The 21,445-nt window shown below is 49.0% G+C and overlaps 1 protein-coding gene across 9 annotated transcripts in view; it reads right to left on the bottom strand.

Moving 5' to 3' along the window:
* Window positions 1-19,388, bottom strand: part of KRBA1 (KRAB-A domain containing 1) — a 61,851-nt gene extending 42,463 nt beyond the window's left edge. For all 9 annotated transcript variants that reach the window (XM_053259667.1, XM_053259671.1, XM_053259669.1 and 6 more), the window contains exons 1-2: window positions 19,096-19,388; window positions 1,562-1,730 (exon numbers count right to left, since the gene is read on the bottom strand). In XM_053259667.1, coding sequence (XP_053115642.1) covers window positions 1,562-1,730; window positions 19,096-19,239 — 313 coding nt within the window. In that variant the 5' untranslated portion in view covers window positions 19,240-19,388. The remainder of the gene's footprint in view (window positions 1-1,561; window positions 1,731-19,095) is intronic.
* Window positions 19,389-21,445: the final 2,057 nt, after the last annotated feature.

Here is a 21,445-nt window from a genome sequence, read left to right as displayed (position 1 = left end):
ACGCCCCACACTAAAGGCCACAACAGACGTGGCACGGGAGATCAAGAGCAGAACCTAGCAGTGCTGTTGAACAGCACCCCTTCGTGTCAATGGGGCCTGGGCAAGGGACCTCCCTAGTGGACGGCGCCCATGGGCCAGACCTGCCTGTCTCCCACTGTTACTCACTCCCAAAATCGGTTGCCTCACATCAGAGCCATCTCTGTTTACAGTGGAGAGCCCCAGGGCTGCCCCAACACCAGGTGTATGATCTAGTAGTAGGGGAAATATTTACTATCAAGCAAACAAATTATCGGTATTAACAGAGTAGGAATAATAGCACACTTAGGTGAGAGATTAGCTTGGCTTGAGCATGGCTACTGAACTATAAAAGAGCAGTTTAGCAATTCTCCTTTAAAAGAACTACTGAATTTTAAAAGAGCAGCTACTGAAATTTAAAAAGAGCAGCATAACCTCTGAACTATAATTTCAACTCCCTGCAAAATAGGTCAGAGTCCTATTTTCCACGCCTGTAGTTCCATGTCCCACACCAGGTCAAGTTCCATGGTTCTGATCAAGCTCAACTTATAATGAAAGGTCTAAGTTTACAACTTCTAGACCAGGGATTCTCAAACTTGGGTCCTCAGGTGTTATTGGACTTCAACTCCCATAATCCCCAGCCTCAGTGGCCTTTGGTTGGGGATTATGGGAGTTGAAGTCCAATAACACCTGAGGACCCAAGTTTGAGAATCACTGTTCTAGACCAAAGCTCAACTTTCAGTTGCTCCCCACAATAGTATCAAACTAGGTGTGTTAAGGAAGAATATAGCCCACCACAAAAGCGATATTCATCTCCATCAAAGGATGTTCTCTACTCAGGTGCAGAAAGTGAAACGCCGAAATTGACGTACGCATATCAGGTGATATGAAAGGTCAAGGAACAAGGGAATAAGGGTTCTAGTCAATCAATATTCCTATAGAGATCAAGCGTAACATGTTCTAAAGGTTTCATTGTGGGAGATGGGGTATAAGAATACTTGAGCAAGATTGGGAGGTACCTGCCAGTTCTGCAGAGGTAACATAAAGTAAAGTGTGCCGTTGACACTGACTCAACACTGACACTGACTCAACTCCTGGAGCCTACAGACTAACCCTGTGGTTGTCTTTGGTAGAATACAGGAGGAGGGGTTTGCCATTGCCTCCTCCCACGCAGTATGAGATGATGCCTTTCAGCATCTTCCTAGATCGCTGCTGCCCAGTATAGTACTAGCAGCAGAGATTCGAACCGGCAACCTTCTGCTTGTTAGTCAAGCATTTCCCCGCTGTGCCACTTAAGGTGGATCACTCTTCAAGGCCTGATCACCCAAATGATTGTCTGCATCTTGACCAGTGGTAAGCATAATCAAGCACTTCTATATTGTTCATTGAATATTTGTGTCCAGACATTTTTCTGTGGGTCAACAAGACAAGTAAGTTGTGGGGAGCCGAGCTATCAATTCACTGCCCTGCTGCTGAGAAAAGGTAACAGAAATTTCTAACCAAGGGATTGGGACACAGCTCCCCAGAAGCAACCCAAGAGCCTTACCCAAGGAAGAAAGCAAAGCGTAGTTTTCCTGCATCACTTCCTTGTGCAGCTCCTTCTGCCATCCCTCCAGCATGGACCACTCCACAGCAGAGAAGCAGACGGCTATCTCTTCAAAGGTCACCAGCTCCGGTGCATCAACTGATGCAAATATCCCTCTTTGGGCTTGAACCTGAGAATAAGAGGAGCACATTTATTTAGGAGTTTTATCCTGCGTCATACTCAAGACTCAGGTGACAGAAGTACATATGAGGGGAGGACTGGAGGCCCATCTAGACCAGCTTCCTGCTTCCCTGAGTGGTCCAATAGATGCTTCTGGGAAGCCCACAAACAGGGCCTGCAGGAAATTCCCCTCCCCTACTGCTACTGCTTCCAAGAGCCTATATTCAAAGATAGACTGCCTTTGAACATGGTAGGTCCACATAGTGATCATACAACGAATACGACAAATATTTACAATGAATATTTATATACAAATACGACGACAAATACGATTAATATTTATATACTGCTTTTCAAAGTTCCCAAAGCGGTTTACATACATACATACATACATACAAACAAACAAACAAACACGGCTCCCTGTCCCCAAAAGGCTCACAATCTAAAGAAGACATGTAAGAGAGACACCAGCAACAGCCACTGGAGGGATGCTCGGGTGGGAGTCTATAAATCGTGGTTTATAGGCCTCTCTTTCTCCATGAATTTGCGTAACCTCTTTTTTTTTTAAAGGGCATCTACACCAGTAATCATTACCACAATTCACAGCAGTAAATTCCATAAATTAATTATGCATTGTATGAAGAAGTCCTTTTTTCTATTGCCAATCAGTCGCACTAGTATCAAGGGAAAAAGAGAAAAAACTCCCTCCAGCCACCTTTCCCATGCCATGCACAATTCTGTAACAATTTCAAAACCACATTTGTCCTGACCAAATGGCTCCTGGTGCCTGTGACAGGTTCCGATGTACACACACAGCCATGCCCAAACTCCATCTCCAGTCTTCGAGCAACAAAAGAAAGGTTCAAAAAACAATTCACTGACTTTTCATGTTAAACAAAACCCCAAACTGCAGAATAACCAACTGAGATACCAATTCACACAAACTATTCAAGTGGTCCAGAATTCAGGCATCTACAGGAAGCAGCAATATAGGAAGAGGCTGAAAGGCATCAGCTCAGACTGCGCAGGAGGAAGCAATATCGGTAAACCCCTCCTGTATCCTACAAAAGAAAACCACAGCCAGGAGTCGAAATTCACTTGACAGCACACTTTACTTTACCACTACTGCAGTATGCAAAATCAAGTTCTTCTACACAAAAGTGAAACAAAATTCCACACAATTCAGAATTTGGGGAAAGTTTCAGAATTCAAATCTGAAATTTTCCAGTACTCAATTTTAAAATTCAAGTTCCAGAGGTGCCTGATTCCATAACTTCCATAGCCAGGGATCTGATTAAAATGATGGAGCTAGAAGGATAAACAAGCCGATCTTTGCAAGCAAATTGAAGCTAGGAGATTCTTTGCTTGAAAAAGGGTCTTCTTTCATGCCTTCTTTGTGCTTCTGCTCCTTCCTTGGAATAAAATGAAAGGATCCAGCTCTTCCAAAGACCACCTGCTTTTGCTCTCCCTGCAAAGGAATCCTCAAAGCAAAGCATCCCTTCCCCCCCACCCCCGGCCGCCTCAATTGGAGGAAAATCTGTCTTTGCTGGCATGGAAATGCTGGGAGGGAACGAACAAAATATCATGTCTAGTCCAGATGTTGTGATGGTTGCTGCCTAGAAATACTCGACTTGCCATAAATTATCTAGCCTGAGGTGGCCAGTCTGAAGCTCTCCAGCTGTTCTTGGAATAAAACTCCCATCATCATTCGCCGCAATTTTATTTTATGTGGTAAGACAGTAGAAGCCCACCCAAGCCACACAAACTGCAGGTTTCAGAGCAGTAGAGTCTTGAGAGACAGAATGGATGCCCATGTTACTGAATTCAAAATGGTGCCTGCAACTTATCGTTAGGCAAGTCAAAGGGCAGCTGCGGGCGGAGATCTTGAGAGGGGCTATGCCCACTTTGCCCCCACAAGGCTCACGCCTCAAGGCTGGAGCAGTTCAATGCTGTTTCCCACAAAATTCAACCTAAGCCCCAGGAGACCTCCACAGCAGAACCACGTCCATGCAGCCCTGGCTAGCACCAAGTGGTGAACTACAACTCTTATCATACCTAGCTGTAATAAGTTGTTGCTGTGGATGATGGGGGTTGTAGTCCAACAACATCTGCAGAGCCACACCTTGCCTGCCTCTGCATCATGTAGCTAGTCCTCTGCAATCTTAACGCACGATATCGTATTTACCCAAATACAAGACCATTCTGAATTTAAGATGAGCCCCTAAAAAATAGGAGCTTAGATACAGGTTATGCCCATATAATAGAGAGATCTACCAGGTCCCATCGGGATCTTCTCCCCGCCTCCCACCCCACAGGGCTTTCACACAGGGCTCAAGATAATCCCGTGTCCCTCCCCAGCTACAAGTTTGGGGAACTGGGCTGGTTCTTGCAGCCTGCCCTTCGGAGCCAGTGCCTCCTCCACAGTATCACTGTCTACCCTTCCTCCAAAGAGATCAGAGCAGCCTACAAGCTTGACTTGCCTCCCTCTCTTATCCTCACAACAACCCTGTGAGGCAGGCTGGGCAGAGAGACAGTGACAGGCCTGAGCTTCATGGCTGAATGGGGGATGGAATCTGGCCTGGGACATCCCCATCTTAATCCAGAACCCTGCCCACTCCTCCATCCAGTTCGGAGCTGGAGAGGAAGGCAGGGAAAGTCCCCGAAGTCATGCTGGGTTACGAAGATGCTCGGAAACCCAGCGCTAAAACATGACAGCCGATGCAGCTTGGCCCTAAGGAAGGGGGCAGACGCCTTTCCTGCAGTTGCACTGGACTTCTAAGGCCCACTGAGCCCCACACTTGTGGGGGACAATCCCTGCCCTCTAACCAGTTTCCCAGGCTGGGAACTCACCAGGGGCCCCAGGGGGAGGGGATTATAGGATTCAGTCCTTCAGACACTTTACAACACACACACACACTACTTACCATAATTGCATTTCATTATGTAACTCATAATTACAGACTTGCACAAGCAACTCATTAAGGACTATTAAACAGCCTTGTGGGGTCAGTAGGGGTCAGCAGGGCAAGGAATCAGGGCGCCGAGGAAAGGAGACGCTTCCAGCAAAGCCGCTTCTGCGCTCTCCGCCTGGCTTCCGACATTTCCGCCTGTCACCTGACCGCGCACTTCGCCAGACGCCAGCAGGACTCTGTGTCATCCCAGTGGACACGCTGCAACGCTGGCACGATCGGCGGAGGCAACCCATTATCGATCAACCTAATGCGTGCAGACTGCCAGGCAGACGGCCCTTGGCAGGCCTGGATGCCGTTCAGCACGTGGCTCATGGTGTCCCATCAACCCTTCCTCCCGATGGCTTGTGAAAGCTGCTGGTTGCAGTCGGATGCTTCTGCCTCTGGAAGCCCAGCCAGTGCCAAGCCCAGAAATCAAGGCCAGTGGCTGGCAACTGGGGGCCGAGTTGATGCTGCCCCCCCCCCCACACACACATCCATTACTCACTTGCTCCCACGAGCATCCCAATCACCAACGGATGCTGCCTGGTGCAACATCACCTACTGAAAACATCACTCTCTCCAAGGTGGTTTCCAATGTATAAATACACTGATATATGGCAGCACTTGTTGGAAGCTAGTGCACACATTTTGTAAAACAATGACAACTAGCTGGGCCGGGCACAGAGCATCTGCGCCTCTAGTTTGTCGCCCGTCATCACCCCCCATGCTGTTGCCATTTTGTCGCCTGCCCGCTGCCACCTCCTTCCCCTAACCCTGCTGCCTCCTTCGGCCAAATCGCCACCGCCATTTTCTCGGGGCCCTTCCCGCCCACACACACACACCGACAGGCCGCTGCCACTGCCACCATCCTCCCCCCCACCCATCCCGTGGCTAGCCTATCCGGCAGCTCTTCGAACTCTCACAAGAGCTGCCACACATGGGATTAGCCACGGGTATGCCTTAGAGAATTAAATGTTTCAAACTCTCAGGAAGGTGTGGTTAAACCCAATGCGAGATGGCTTATCCGGGCCCACCAATTTTGGCTGGCCTAGATAGCTGAGCTGACCATGGTTTCTAGCAGCCGGCAACACCAGATCTTCTTCCTTTCAGCTTCACAAGGTCAACACAAGTGTCTTCCTTCTGCCTGTGCAGCCTGGCAAGAGGGTCATTGGGGTAAAGTGGGGGTTGCTCCAGCAGAGAAATGCTCTGTGACTGCAACAGAGGAGGCCCTGAAATGGGCTCTAGCCTGTGTTTGCTTGTATTCAGCACGTGTCTTATTATTTATTTATTCATTCAATTTTTATACTGCCCTTCCAAAGTGGCTCAGGTCTTTCACCTTTTGTGCTCCAGCCATTCAATGGCTCGCTTCAGTGCCCGGAGCTCCTCAGTGTATCAAGGTGCAACGTGGGTTTGACACGCTGGGAGAGGACATCTCAGGGCCTGAAGGTTATTGTTTAGCTTTACCTCTCACACCTATCTTCTAGGCTAGAACTCAAGGCCACAGGCATGGCAGGTTCCCGAGCAGCCTCTCATCCAGGTAGTGACCAGATCCAGACCAGCTTAGCTTCAGCAAAGGGGCTTCACCATTGGTCTTCAGACCATATCTGGGACCTTATTAAAGGTTTAGATGGAAGCTGAAAGGTCAAAGACCTCTGAGATTTAGTTAGTTAGTTAGTTAGTTATTATCACATTTATATACTGCCCCATATAAAATCTCTGGGCAGTTTACAAATTAACACACAAGAAATTAAAATAACCATCAATGAAACTTTAAAACATCATAAACTCAAAGTTTGATAAAATAGGTATGTTTTCAAGAGTCGCTTAAAAACAGCCAGAGATGGGGAGCTTCCTATTTCATTTGAGAGCACATTCCAAAGAGCTGGGGCAACCCTAGAGAAGGCCCGGTTTGGGGTCACCACCAAACAAACCTGTGGTAGCCGCAACCAGACTTCCCCCGATGAACTTAATAGGTCATCAAGGTTCGTGAAGAAAGGCACTCTCTTTAATGCCGATTGTCCAAACACTGCAAGTAACTGATTACAGAAGGAATTTCTGAAAGAACAGAATTATTCTTTCATAAAAGAACAAGTGTAGATGATTTGCAGCCTAGCACTAAGTGTGTTTTCTTGAAAGCAGATCCTACAAGCTTAACTTCCTCCCTAGCAAGTGTGCTTATAACAACTGCTTTGGTGGGGTCATTTTCTAAGTCTATGTATTGAGTATTTCATTTGTTAGTCACCCTGGTTGTTTTATAGGAAGGCAGGGTATAAATATTGGAAATAAATGAAAGAATACATAAATAGATAAATATGTGATTCAGATACAATTTATGCAGAAGGTGAATATAAAAGAAAGAAGCAAATAAGTCCTCTTTCTTTTTGGTTCCAAATCTCCTGTTCACTGTAAAGGTAAAGTGTGCCGTCAGGTCGGTGTCAACTCCTGGCACCCACAGAGCCCTGTGGTTGTCTTTGGTAGTATACAGGAGGGGTTTACCATTGCCATCTCCCACACAGTATGAAATGATGCCTTTCAGCATCTTCCCATATCACTGCTGCCAGATATACCTGTAGATGTTATAGGAAAAATACTAGCGGGGATTTGAACTGGCAACCTCTGGCTTGCTAGTCAAGGCATTTCCCCACTGTGCCATTAGGAGTGACCTCAAATTCTGATATGAGGGAGAAAAACCTCTCCCCATCCACTTTCTCCATACCATATACAATTTTATAAGCCTCTGTCAAGTTCCCTTCTTTAAAAAAAAAATCAAAGTAAGAAATCTAAAACTTTCTAAATCAAAAGCTTTCGCCTTTAGGGAAAAAGATTTAGGAAGGAGATCTGGTCTTGTGGTAGCAAGCATGAACTGTCCCCTTTGCTAAGCGGGGTCTGCCCTGGTTGCATTTGAATGGGAGACTACATGTGTGAGCACTGGTAAGATTTTCCCCTTAGGAGATGGGGCCACTCTGGGAAGAGCACCTCAGGTTCCAAGTTCCCTCCCTGGCAGTGTTCCCTCTAAGGCGTGCGCACGTTCACGAACTCACAAGTTTTTTTATGTCCGCTCAGTTAATTTTAGATCCCGCTCAGGTTGGATCAGGAAGGCCCCACTCTTAAAGCATGTGCGCACACACTGCCTTGATACTGCCGCCCAGAACAAAACTCGTTCCACACACAAATGAAAAAACACTGCTCCCTGGCAGCATCCCCGAGATAGGACTGAGAGAGACTCCTGCCTGCAACCTTGGAGAAGCCGCTGCCAGTCTGGGAAGACAATACTGAGCTGGAGAGACCAACGGTCTGACTCAGGATATGGCAGCTTCCTATGCCTTTCCTCCCCCTGCTGAAAAGCGACCTTGACCAGAATGGCTGGCCCTCTTCTCTAAGTGCCTTTGTCAAAACTCCAGATAAGACCGTGGTTGGGCAGAGAAGAACCAGATGCCTGCAGAACTCACTGTTCGGTAATCCAGCCCAGATGGCTGAAGCACAATGATAAAGCAACAACGTCTCTCGCGCAGGAAGGAAACTCCTTGGGGTCGTTAACCGTCTGCCCAGGGGTCACCAGTCCCTCCCAACACCAGCTACGCAGATTGCTTCCACTCAGAGGAGTATCAAGCACAATTTATCCAGCCCACTAACATATGGAGGACATGCACCCAATGACGTAGGCTGTCTCTTATGAAAGCTTACATCGCAATAGAGTTCGCCAGTCCTTAAGAAGTCACAGGACGTTGTGCTGTTTGAATACATGGCTTCCTCAGATGATCTTGCTGGGCAGGTGGAAATATTTGGCAGCAGATGGTCCTTCAGATATCTAGGGCCCAAACTGTTGAGGGCTTTAAAGGCAGAAACCAGCATGATACACAAATACGGCGGATATTTACACACCACTTTTCAAGGATATGCTGATAAAACTACCGTATTTTCCTGAATCCATGACTAGATTTTTTTTTCAGGTCCTTTGATGTTAGAAATCAGAAGGTTGTCTTAAATTCAGAGTCCACTTCCTTTCAGGTACATACACATAAAATCTGTATTTAATATCTATTTTTAAGGGGGTTGTCTAAAATTTGAGGTCATTTTCTGTTCAGGTAAACACGGTAATCTATGTGCTCAGGAGAGGGAAAGGGGAAAATCTTTGGAACACACCACCATCACCACCCCTGCTAACTTGGCAAAGAGGCACCTTTTAACGTGGTGATTCTCTTTATTTAGCAGGGGGAGAGTAACTGGCCCGATCCACCCCCAGCACAGGACCTCCAGTGACTGTTGCTGGTGTCTATCTCATATTTCTTTTTAGATTGTGAGCCCTTTGGGGACAGGGTTCCATCTTATTTGTTTTTTATTTCTCTGTGTAAACTGCCCTGAGCCATTTTTGGAAGGGCGGTATAGAAATCGAATAAATAAAATAAAATAAAATAAAATAAAATAAAATAAATAAATAATGAAGATTTCCTCATTGACAGCTGCCTCAAGTGAAATGCTCTTTTCCTCTCCAAATTCCCCATTGCATTCTGCATATCTGCAAGTGCACCAGAACCCCCCCTTTTTGCCCCTCCCCAAATGGTGCTTTCCCCAGTGATGTCTGTCAACACCTTCCAGGGTCCCTTCCGTGTCTCTCTGAGGTTGGCACAGCTGATTTGGCCTAACACAGCCTGACAGGCTGGTATTTTCAACAGGAGTTGCGATGCTGAAGCTTTGCCATGCGCTCCTCAGCTCAGCTTCCATCCTGAGTGATGCTTGATCATTGTTCTTTAGCATTCCTGCCATTTAAGGGTTACCTCAACCATGCAAAGATCAGCGGTGGAGATTTGTGTTTTGACAGCAAGGAAATGTAGGAGGATGCCCCTGAGCTTTCACACCTGGGGATGCTCCGAGCAAATATCAGGATCACAGACATTTGGAGAGCGGGATTTACCATTCAGGCTTGTGGTCCAGCCGCCAGGCCCCGAGGCACAGGGGTTGTGAAAGGGCGAGGGAGGCAGCAGGCTCCGATAACCTCAAAATCAGACCACCACAATCATGCCTGTACATGGTGGAGGCTGCCTTTGAAGACTGCCCGGAAACTGCAGTTCCTGCAAAAGGCAGCTGCTAGGCAGGCTGCCACCTGGGATGAGAGAATGCCGACACTTCTTGCCGGAGCCCATGAGCATCTGGAGCTCACGGAACGGCAATGCGCCAGCCACCCTGCCCACACTCACCGCATCTCGTGTTTTTATACAAATAAAACAACCAGGGTCTCTCTTCTTCCCCAAGGCGTGGCCTGGGCCATCCATCTTTTTTAAAAGGATAAGAGCAGCAACTAGAATAAGAACATCACCAAGTCTGGGTTGTTTTCATGTCAACCATGAACACACGTCAACCCTCCCTCAGAGTCTTTAAGAAACAACTGAAGACACGTCTCTTTAGAGAGGCTTTTTAATATTTTACCCGCTGCTTATATCTGGTAGGTTTCTTAGTGTGTAGCTTGCTACTGAGAACTTTGTATTTCAATTTTTTTTTGTCGTTTTAATTGTGATTCCAGCCTGGTCCTTTAACTTTTTAAAATTTTATTGATTTTTATTGTTCTATATTGTGACTGTTTTATTAATATTGTAAGCCACCAGTGTTCCCTGTAAGAGGGATTCCCAGATGTTGACTACAACTCCCAGAATCCCCAGCCAAAGGCCATTGCAGCTGGGGATGCTGGGAGTTGTAGACAACAACATCTCGGAATTCCTCTTACAGGGAACACTGTAAGCCACCCCAAGCAGCAGTGCACTGGAGAGGCGGGGTATACATATTTTTAATAATAATAATAATAATAAATAGCCAGCAACCAGTCTCAACAGAAACTTCGTCTCCTTGCAACAATCTCCTAATCAACAATCCTGTGCACAAAAGGCCATGTATCTATGTAAACCGTTTTGGGAACTTTTGACAAGGGGTATATAAATATCCGCCGTCATCTTCGTTTAGACCATTCCAAAGTCTTTGCTATTCATGACTCCAATTTTTAAGACATCACACTCTCTTTAGAAGATATCTGCTAGGGTGGCAGAAGGGGTCCCCAGAATGGTTGGACTACAACTCCCATCAATCCCAGCCACAATGGCTCATTTATTTCACAAAATCTCCATGCATTATCTAGAAACAAGTGCTCCAGAATGCAAATTTAAACAACCACAGAAAGCTACAGAATTGGGCTTAGCAGAACAAAGCAAGACCCCACCCCAGACAGCATCTGGACGACAGAATCCATCCATTCTTAATGTCCCAGAGGCACGTTTGCAGTTGGGGACAGAGAAACGCCGCACGCAACTCTGCTGCAGGAAGCCGGATGGGCACCAATGATGCAGACACCAAAATAATCAACATTCCCCAGCACCACCACCCGCACAGCCATAGCAGAGGCGTAACTATAGGGGGGGCAGGGGGGCACGTGCCCCGGGCGCCATCTTTTCTGGTCATGTGGGGGGCACCGCCATGACAAAAAAATTTTTTTTTAATTTTTTTTTTTAATTGTTAATACAAATGTTTCCTGCTCAGTGCAGCAGCGCTGCAGCAGTCAAGGGAGCGCGTCGGTGCCCCCTCCCCCATGAGCAGTCCCTTCCGCGCCGCCCCCCCCATTGCTTTGCTGGTGCCTGGCAGCCAGTCAGTGGCCTGGCTTGGCGGCGGCGGCGGGCGCTTGTGAGGAAAAACCTAAGTATAATGTATTATGTTGGGGGGACAGGGGGTGCGGGGGGTGCCATTTCAGTGCTTGCCCCGGGCGCCATTTTCCCTAGTTACGCCTCTGGTTAAGGGGCCAGAGCTCACTGAGGGTGCATCTGCCTTAAGGCAGTCTTTAAAATAAGATGTGCCAGGGGTCAATTCTTCTTCAAAATCATTTTCTTTTACAAGGAACCACCCCACCCCCCCCAGTCTCAAGTGTGCAGGCAACGACTGCAATTACTCAGAGGTGAGTGGGCAGCACTCTGTGCATGCTCAAGGGCACTCTTGCACACGTGTCCCAGGAATTGCATCTGGCCAAGTGCAAGACTACATCCTAGTGAGCTGGGGGGGGGGGAGCCGTGTGAAATGGAGACTCTTCTGCAGTTCAACCATCCTATCAACCAACTTGTTACCTGAAAATTAGCTACAGCCGCGCCATTTTCGATTCCTAGACAAACTGAGCAAGAGTTTGCTCCATTTTGTGAGTCGTTTGTTCTCACGCAGAAAGCATTTGGTCTGTTTTCCACCCTTTGCTGTAACAGCCTTGGATTTAGCAACAAGATGCGAATTGCTGTGTCTTCCTGCAGGACGTGCAGCTCACAGGCAGGAAAGTTACTGATAAAGAAGATAGCTCACACTAGAGGCAAAGTATTTATGACACTCACAAAGAGAGCCATAGACTCTTCAGAGACTAACACAGCGATGTATACAAGACTACCTGTCAAGCTGGTTGTTATTGCTGATTGTTGAAATTCAACAAATAAATAATAAATTGTGCTGAAACTGTATCAAGCTGTCTATAAACCCCGGCAGCCATTCGGCTGTGCTGCCCTGCTCTGGAAACGATTCCCAGGGTTTGCCTTTTTGCTCTGCAGAGGCAAATAAAGCTTTGAAAACGGTCTCTGGTTTGGTGAGTTCAATTAGCTAAGCGCACCAGGCTAATAACCCCAGAATTTCAGTACCAAACTGAATGAACTTAAAAAAAAAAATTAGAGGAGGAAAAATGCCTTCCCCATCCCCACCCCCCCACCCCACCCCCACACACAAACTGTCAATTGCTCTAGAAGCATTTGAAAAGATGGAGGAATTCCAATCAGGGCTGACCGAAATGTAGAGGGTTGTCCACGGCATTGTATGGGACATCAGTTTGCTCCATGGGGCCAAGGCCGCAGCAGTGATTCAAGGGCTGGACTTCAGCATCCTCTTCAGCCTTCCGAGGGATCTGGTAGTTCATAGGACTCTGCCTCATACTGAGTCCGACCCTTGGTCCATCTCGCTCAGTATTGTCTACCCAGACTGGCAGCGGTTTCTCCCAGGTTGCAGGCTGGAGTCTCTCTCAGCCCTATCTGGAGATGCTGCCAGGGAGGGAACTTAGGACCTTCTGCATGGAAGCAAGCAGGGGCTCTTCCACCGAGCTGCAGCCCCCTCCCCTAAGGGGAATGTCTTACAGTGCTGCCCCCAGACTCTGGAATGCTCTCCAGGTGGCTATTTGCTCCTCAGTCTCCATCATGGTTTTTAGAAAGCATGTAAAAACTTGGCTTTTTACCCAGGTTTTTATGTGATTGTCTCCACTGCTGCTTCTTTGTATTTTGTATGGTTATTTTTAAATCTTTTGGCTCTGTTTTTATATTTTAGCTTAATGTATTAATTGTGTAATTTTTATAGTCTTGTTTTAATTTTTCTATGTGAACTGACTTGGGATTGTCTTTAATGAAAGGTGGTATATAAATTTAACAATTAAATAAATAAATAAATAAATAAATAGCACTACCAAAAATCCAGGCAGATGTACCCTATTGCTTTCTCCTCTCACAACCAATTTGAAAAATTTGACAGTTGTTTGAATTTATTGGGCTACAACTAGGGCTTGTATAGTTTCCGATAACTTTAAAGGTACGTGGCACTGGTTTGATAACAGGCACGCAAAGATTTTAAAGAGGTTTTTCAGTGCTGGTTCACAGCTTTGACCCTTCAGCTCTCATCCTGCAGGATTTCCCCCCTTGCTTACTAAAAAAAAGTTTCTTTATACCGATATACCAGATATGTATATGGATACATACATGAAGGAAGCATCTTGAAGGACATTTCAAGTGGGGCTAATTTAGTAGCCTGCTCTTCTCCCATTCAAATGCAAACTAGGGCAGCAGACCCTGCTTAGCAAAGGGGACAATTCATGCTTGCGGCCACAAGAGCAGCATTCCCATGGGATCTTCTCATGGGCTGTGTGGTGCAGCCACTGAATAACCAATCTCTCGGGCCAGCTGAGATGCCAGCCAATGTAAGTCCACTTTCTTTTCATAATGTACTGATCAATAATGGCCATAAAAGTGTCGTTCTGAGCAAGAACCCCAAACAAGGAACTAAGCCAGCCATTCAGATCAACCCTCCTGCATTATCTGCCTCAATCAGAAAACTCTAGCGAGGTCTCCCAAAAGCAAACCAAGATGAGCCCTGCCTGGCAACTCCTGCTGGGAGGAACCTCTTTCTTTCCTTCTAACACACAAGTCCTCCTTGTTCCCACTTTCCTCATGGAGGAACCCTTGAGCAGGGCCCTCACATCATCCTTTAAGAAAGGGCTCCCATCTGGGGTGGCCTGGCAGCAGCCCAGAGAATCTCTCTTTACTTTCAGCAGCACAGATGCAGCAGCAGGAGACACTACCAACCCTACACACACACACACACACACACACACAACTCTTGCCTTCCCCACCAAAGGGTCTTGCATAAACTTAGCAGTCATGGGATAAGGGGACAGGTTCACATGTGGATCGGTAACTGGTTGAAGGACAGGAAATAAAGGGTAGGAATAAATGGACAGTTCTCTACATAGAGGGAAGTAAGAAGTGGGGTCCCCCAGGGATCGGTACTGGGACCAGAACTTTTTAAATGTATACACAAATGATCTAGAAGTTGGGATAAGCAGCCAAGGGGCCAAATTTGCAGATGACACAAAACTATTTAGGGTGGTGAAATCCAAAAGAGATTGCGAGGAGCTCCAAAGGATCCCACCAAACTTGGTGAGTGGGTGACAAAATGGCAAATGTGATAAAGTGATGCATATTGGGGCAAAACACTCCAACTTCACATATACGCCAATGGGATCTGAGCTGTCAGTGACTGACCAGGATTGAGAGCTTGGGGTCATGGTGGACATTTCATTGAAAGTGTCGGCTCAGTGCACAGCAGCTGTGAAAAAGGCCCATTCCATGTGATATGTTTAGAAAACCAAAGAAACTCCATTTTTGCCTAGAAAACCCCATTCTAACTTAAAGTAACCTAACCTAACTCAGGGACATCACTGCCTCTCATGATTAACGTCATTATCTCTCTCCAGCTAAATTGTATCTGTGAAACTTGCTAACACAGCTAAGGTTCCCACTGCTAGAAAACAGGATCTATCCAAATAAGGAGTAATCACCTGATGAACAATGAATCAGGGATTCACATGTGTACTAGATACTTAGACCACCATACTGTGTCTAGGGTGTCAACACCATTTAGATTGTTTGTATAACTGTAAGGTGCACCTGTAACCAAACTGTAATCGGTTTGAGAGCATGAGCCTACTGATTACCTATTGCTATCTGCAGAAGCAATAAAGCCTCAATTAATAATTCCCAATCCTTGTGTCTGACTGATTGGTTAAGCGGACCCAGGAATGAGCCCCATCCACATCACATGCTAGGGATCATTAGGAAGGGGGGTGAAAATACAACTGCTAATATTATAATGCCCTTATACAAAACTATGGTGCGGCCACACCTGGAGTACTGTGTACAATTCTGGTCACCACATCTAAAAAAGGACATTGTAGAACTGGAAAAGGTGCAGAAGAGGGCAACCAAGATGATCAGGGGCCTAGAGCACCTTTCTTGTGAGGCTAGGCTACAACACCTGGGGCTTTTTAATTTAGAAAAAAGATGACTGCGGGGAGACATGATAGAGGTCTATAAAATCATGCATGGAGTAGAGAGAGTGAACAGAGAGAAATATTTCTCCCTCTCTTACAATACTAGAACCAGGGGTCACCCCATGAAACTGAAGGCCGGGAAATTTAAGACAGACAAGAGGGAGTCCTTCTTCACACAGTGCATAATGAATCTATGGGATTCTCTGCCACGGGATGTGTTGATGGCCACTAGCTTGGGTGGCTTTAAAGGGGGCTTAAACAAATTCATGGTGGACAGGTCTATCAATGGCTGCTAGTCTGATGGCTATAAGCCATTTCCAGCCTCAGAGACATAATTTTATTTATTTATTTATTTTATTGTTTGATTTATATACCGCCTTTCATTAAAACAATCACAAGGCAGTTTACAAAAGCTGAAACACATAATAAAAATGAATTAAAAGTATTTAGCTAAAAATATATATAAACAATCTGATATTAAAATATATAATACACAAATACAGAAAACATGGATTAAAAACATGGATAAAAACACACAGAAGCAACAATAAAACAATCATGTAAAGGCCTGGATAAAAAGCCAAGATTTAACCAGCTTTCTAAAAACTGTGACGGAGTCTGAGGAGCGAATGGCCACTGGGAGAGCATTCCAAAGCCTGGGGGCAGCAACAGAGAAGGCCCTGTCCCGCATGCATGACAACCTAGCCTCCCTCATTGTCGGAGCAGAGCCCCCTCAGATGATCTCATCAAGCAGGCAGAAACCCTTGGGAGCAGGCGGTCCCCCAGGTATCCTGGGCCCAAATCGTTAAGGGCTTTAAAAGTCAAAACCAGCACCTTGAATTGGACCCAGAAACAAACTGGTAGCCAGTGCAGCTCTTTCAAAATAGGTGTGATGTGATCACACCGGGCAGCTCCAGATAGAACCCTAGCTGCCGCATTTTGTACAAGCTGCAGTTTCCGGATATTCTTCAAGGGCAGCCCCACGTAGAGCTCATTGCAGTAATCCAGCCGTGACGTGACTAAGGCATGGGTAACTGTGGCCAGATCTGCCTTCTCGAGAAAGGGACGCAGCTGGCGCACTAGCCGAAGGCAAAAGGCAAAGGCACCCCTGGCCACCACCTCCACCTGAGCCTCCAAAAGCAGAGCCGGGTCCAGTAATACCCCCAAGCTGCGTACTTGCTCCTTCAAGGGGAGTGCAACCCCATCCAGAACTGGTAAAATCTCCTCATCCCGATTGGCTTTCCTACTGACCAACATTACCTCTGTCTTGTCTGGATTCAGTCTCAGTTTATTAGCCCACATCCAGCCCATCACGGCCTCCAGCCCCCGATTCAGGACATCCACCGCCTCCCTAGCATCCGGTGACAAGGAGAGATAGAGCTGAGCGTCATCTGCATATTGCTGACAACTCAGTCCAAGTCTCCGGATGACCTCTCCCAGAGGCTTCATGTAGATGTTAAACAGCCTCTCAATGTCAGTTGCAGGGGAGCCACAGCAGGAGAGAGGGCAGGCCTTCATCTCTGGCCTGTGGGCTCCCCAGAGGCATCTGGTGGGCCCCTGTGTGAAACAGGAGGCTGGACCAGATAGGCTTCCTTGGGCCTGATCCAGCAGGGCTGTCCTTATGTCCCTGGGTCCTTTTGCTCACCATCCCAGCCTGCAGAGGCCATCCCAAAGAGCTGCTTGCTCCAGCAGATGGGGAGCAGAGTGAGCAGCAAACTGGGGAAGGCACTGTGAGTGCACCCCACTTCTGCTTCACCAGGACTATTCAAGGTAAAGGTCGGCTCTCCAGGGGCAGCTCAGTATCCCTGCTGCTGTCACAGCCTCTCCGGCAGTCAGGGATACACTGATCCGAGGCATGTTTAGTCCTTCCTTTCAGCCCCTCAAGGCAGGAGCCCCCACCTTAGGTTCCCAGGTGTGGTTGGACTACAGCTCCCATCATCCCCAGCCATAATGGCCTTAGGGGATGATGGGAGTTGTAGTCCAAAATGATTGGGGGACTCGAACTTGGGAACCCCTGCCTAATGCTACAGAATAAAAAAAAACGCCACATATAGAAGGGGTAGAGAGGAGGTGGAGATTTCAGGGAGCCCCCGTTCAGATACAGGGCCGTCCAAATGCCGATGCTACAGCAGAATTGCAACATCCAATAGAAAAAGGTGGGGGGGACAAAAAGCATTACTGAAGGCAGCGGAGGAATTGCTCAGTTAAATGGGCAGCAGTTCAGACAGAAAACCGAGAAACCACAAGAGAGAGCCGAGTCTGACCCCGGCTTCTAGGCCAGCTGGAGCTGGGGGCCACAGAGAGGACCCAGGCAGGCGGGTGTCAGCAGGGACAGGAACTGACTGAGAACACCCAACACTCCTAACGAGGATCCTGGTATTCAAATAACCACCCAGAAGAGGAGCCTGGATTTCTAGCAGCATCTCCAGGTAGGACTGGGAAAGATTCCTGCCCGAAAACCCTAGAGAGCCACTGAGCTAGACCAACCAAGGGTCTGGCTGGGTATAAGGCAGCTTCCTATGTTCCTTTTTTCCTCTGGCATCCTCTTCTGCCTCTTTCATTCCTTTCTGGTTCATATCTGTGACATCACCAAGGATGACAGTCCAGGGTCTTGGTTTCTTATAACAGTCTCTCCAGTAGTCAGTGCATTGTGATTAAGCAACTGTTCATCTGGAGTAACTGCATGGCATATCTGTGCTCATAGGTAAGCCTACTCCTTGTTATGTAACTGAGAACTGCCTACTTGGTCATCCCATGACACAGAGCCGCCTACTACTATGCTGACCACCAAAAGAGAGGAGCAATATCCCCAATATGACCACGGTTGTTGCATATGCTTGCATGCAAGAGGTTCCCAGTTCCCTCCCTGGCAGCATCTCCAAGAGAGGGCTGGGAGAGAGACTCCTGCCTGCAACCTTGGAGAAGCTGCTGCCGGTCTATGCAGACAATGCCGAGCTAGATGGACCAAGGGTCTGATTCAGTAGGAGGAAGCTTCCTATGTTCCTATGCCAGTTTTTTAAATTAAACAGAGTTCTTCGGCATCATCTGCGGTCTGCCCAAGAACCAGTTCTATCTAACCGGAAAATTTACTTCATCCTGGTTCACTTCATTAGACACTCCAACTGTGTCTGATTTTAAAAGTCCAATGCCTGTTTCCTTACTACGTGTATACTGCTATGTTGTGGGTACAGCCCACACTGCAAGAGGCACAGACCCACCTGCTGGACCTGGTACACCACAATTGTTCTTGCTTTGGTCCCAAATCCAACTTCGCTAGTATATATTGAATTCTATATTGAATGCTGCTCTTCCCAGAACGGCCCCACGCCCTAACAGGAATATCTTACAGGGTGGGCACAGGTGGTCTCCCATCCAAATGCAAACCAGGGCAGACCGTGCTTAGCAAAGGTGGCAATCCATGCTTGCTCCCACAAGACCAGCTCTCCTCCCTTCACGGTACCCTTAAGACAGGCGGCCAGGTCTGTTGCTGCTGCTGAAGTTGCTGGCCTCGCCGGCCGCCAGGAGGGTCCCGCTCAACCTGTGGCTCGCCCTGCTCACTCCCAGAGTTCCGGGCACGCAGCACCGGAGCCCTTCGCCCACCACCGGGGTCTCTCTCCTCCGCTCTCCCAGGAAGACCCCACCCCGCCGCCCGCTCCTCCCAAGTGCAATCCCAGGCAAGGAAGTTGCTTGCCTGCTGCTGCTGCTGGCGCTGCATGGCACGGGCTGTGCTGCACGCAGCCGCGGCAGTCAGATGCAGCAGCAGACACGCAACGGCGCCCTCAGACGTGCCGCCGCCTCCTGCTGCTGCTGCTGCCGCCGCCCAGTCCTACCTGGCCAGTCGCCGCCTCCTCCTCGGACGCCCAGGCTCTGGCGGGGTCTGCACCTCCAGCCCCGGCAGGCGGACGGCGGGGGGATCCGGGGCTCTTCGCTGATGCTGATGCTGATGCTGATGCTGCCGCCTCCAGGAGCTCCATCCTGCCCTCCGCCGACCCCGCTCCCTGCGCTGGGAGGCTTTTCTCGCGGGGCGGGGCGGGGCGGGGGGGCAGCGCAGGGAGGGTCCTGGCCGGGCGGCAGCGGCCGAGGATCTCCGGGCTCGGCAGCAGCTGCGGGCAGCGCCGAGCCGCCGCTTGCGCCGCTCATTCAAGCTGCGGGGAGCGCAGGAGGCGCGCAGGAGCACGGCGACGGCTGCAAAGCATCTCTGGGAGTTGTAGTTTGCCCCCCCCAGCCGCGCACGGAGCCGCCTGGGCGAGCGAACTACAACTCCCCGCAGCCCCCTCGGCGCGCCTCGCTGCGGCGGCGGCTGCGGGCGAGAGCGCGGCGAAGCCTGCCTGTCTGTCTGTCTCCGCGCTGCCGCCTCCAACAAGAAGCCTGGCCGAAAGCCCGAGGTGCGCGTGTTGGGGAGCTCGTCGGCCCCCCAGGAAAGGCCGCCGCCGCCGCCTCCTTCTCCTCCCCACCTCCTCAGCAGCAGTTATCAGTGCGGGGTGGGGGTGGGGATGGGGCGGCCGGGGGGGATGCTGCGAGGGCGGCTGCTGCCCCCCCCCCGCCGCTGCCCCCCAAGTGGCCGCCAGAAATGCAACAGGTGCAGCAGCGGCTCCCCGCTCTCAGATTTGGGGCTCCCAGTTTTTGCAGCGCGACACTGAGGAGAGAGCCCCGAGTGGGGCTGACTCTGAACCGGAGGCTCAGCCCCGGCCGGGCTCCGATTGCCTGGAGCAGGAGGAGGAGGAGGACGCGCAAGCCTTCGCATCCCTGGCTGGGTGGTGGTTCGGCTGGCTGCTGCCCCGCGGGCCTGGCTGTGTTGCTCGCGGGCGGCCGTCGCACCCCAGCCCGCGCGGCGAGAAGACCCGCCGCCGTAGTCGGGTTGCCAAGTGTCCCTCGTTACGCAGGACGTCCCTCATCTCAGGGGTGAAGAAATGGTGGTGGTTGACAAGGGGCACCTGCATATGCCCTTGAATATGGTCTCAGTCATAGCAATGATGCTGGCATTATTCAGTAGCATATACTTCAATTGCAGAGACGTCGAGGATAGGCTTTTGATGACCAAAGCAAGCATACACCTCCCGCCGCCCCCCAGCCCCGCCCCCCCCCGCAACTCGTGTCCCTCATTCTGGCAATGAAATGTTGGCAACCGCACTGCCCGGCGTGGCCGCCCTTGCTTGCACCCTCGGGTGGGTCGCCTCTTCCAGCAGCCTCTCTGTGGGTCTCCCTCCCAGAAGGTGCCAGTCTGGTTTCTGTCACTCACAGGGCTGCGGGGCAGGGACAGATCGGGTGAGGGCGGCTGCCCTATGGGAAGTCATCAGTGCAGCCCTGGAGAGGATGCATCGCCCCCCCCCCCGACTTCCCCAGTCTGAATGTATCCTGGGATTCTCCCAACCATTTGCTCCCATTAAGAAGCACAAACTGGTCTTCCTCCTCTTCAGCCAGAAAACCGCCTAACCTACCTCACAGGGTTGCTGCAAGGACAGCCCTACCTTCAAACTCACCCCACTCCATGGCATTCCCTCCTCTTATCTCTCCACCCACATAGCAGGATGCATCCCTGTCTCCACTTTCCAAAGGTCTCCTGCACCTTCAGGTATCTCCCACCCACCCCTGCTGCTCCTCATGCCTGGCTGAGCTGCCTCTCGGAACATCCTCCATCCTTCCACTCTCACCTCCAAGCCCACCTTTTCTAGCTCAGCTTCAAGTGTGTAATAGGAACAATTTTCTTCCCTTGTTTACATAGGAACATAAGAAGCTGCCATATACTGAGTCAGACCATTGGTCCATCTAGCTCAGTATTGTCTTCACAGACTGGCAGCGGCTTCCCCAAGGTTGCAGGCAGGAATCTCTCTCAGCCCTTTCTTGTTGGGGGAAAGAATCTTTCAACAGTAATATCACACAAGTATTAAAAAGAGAACACCCGGACTACTTGAGAGATTTGTTATTCACACTTTAAAAATGGAAGGTTGAACTGGATCTATTTGAAGGATCCTCCTCAATTAAGCAGCTAAGAAAAACAAATTATGGAGAGATTCTAGAAGTGGGGTTTTTTAAACCTGATTTAGAACATAAATGCTACAAACACCGCACTTCACAGTACTTGTTGCAACCCCCCACCACCACCATCACCCTATCGCTCTCTTTAAGGAGAAAAAGGTCCCTTTCCATTTATGGGAAACGAGGTGGTGTTTATACCACCAA

Source organism: Hemicordylus capensis, chromosome 6 (genome assembly GCF_027244095.1).
Source record: "Hemicordylus capensis ecotype Gifberg chromosome 6, rHemCap1.1.pri, whole genome shotgun sequence".
In the NCBI taxonomy this organism is placed as follows: Eukaryota; Metazoa; Chordata; class Lepidosauria; order Squamata; family Cordylidae; genus Hemicordylus; species Hemicordylus capensis.
The sequence above is the reverse complement of the archived record's forward strand: the minus strand, read 5'-3'. Positions and strand labels throughout refer to the sequence as shown.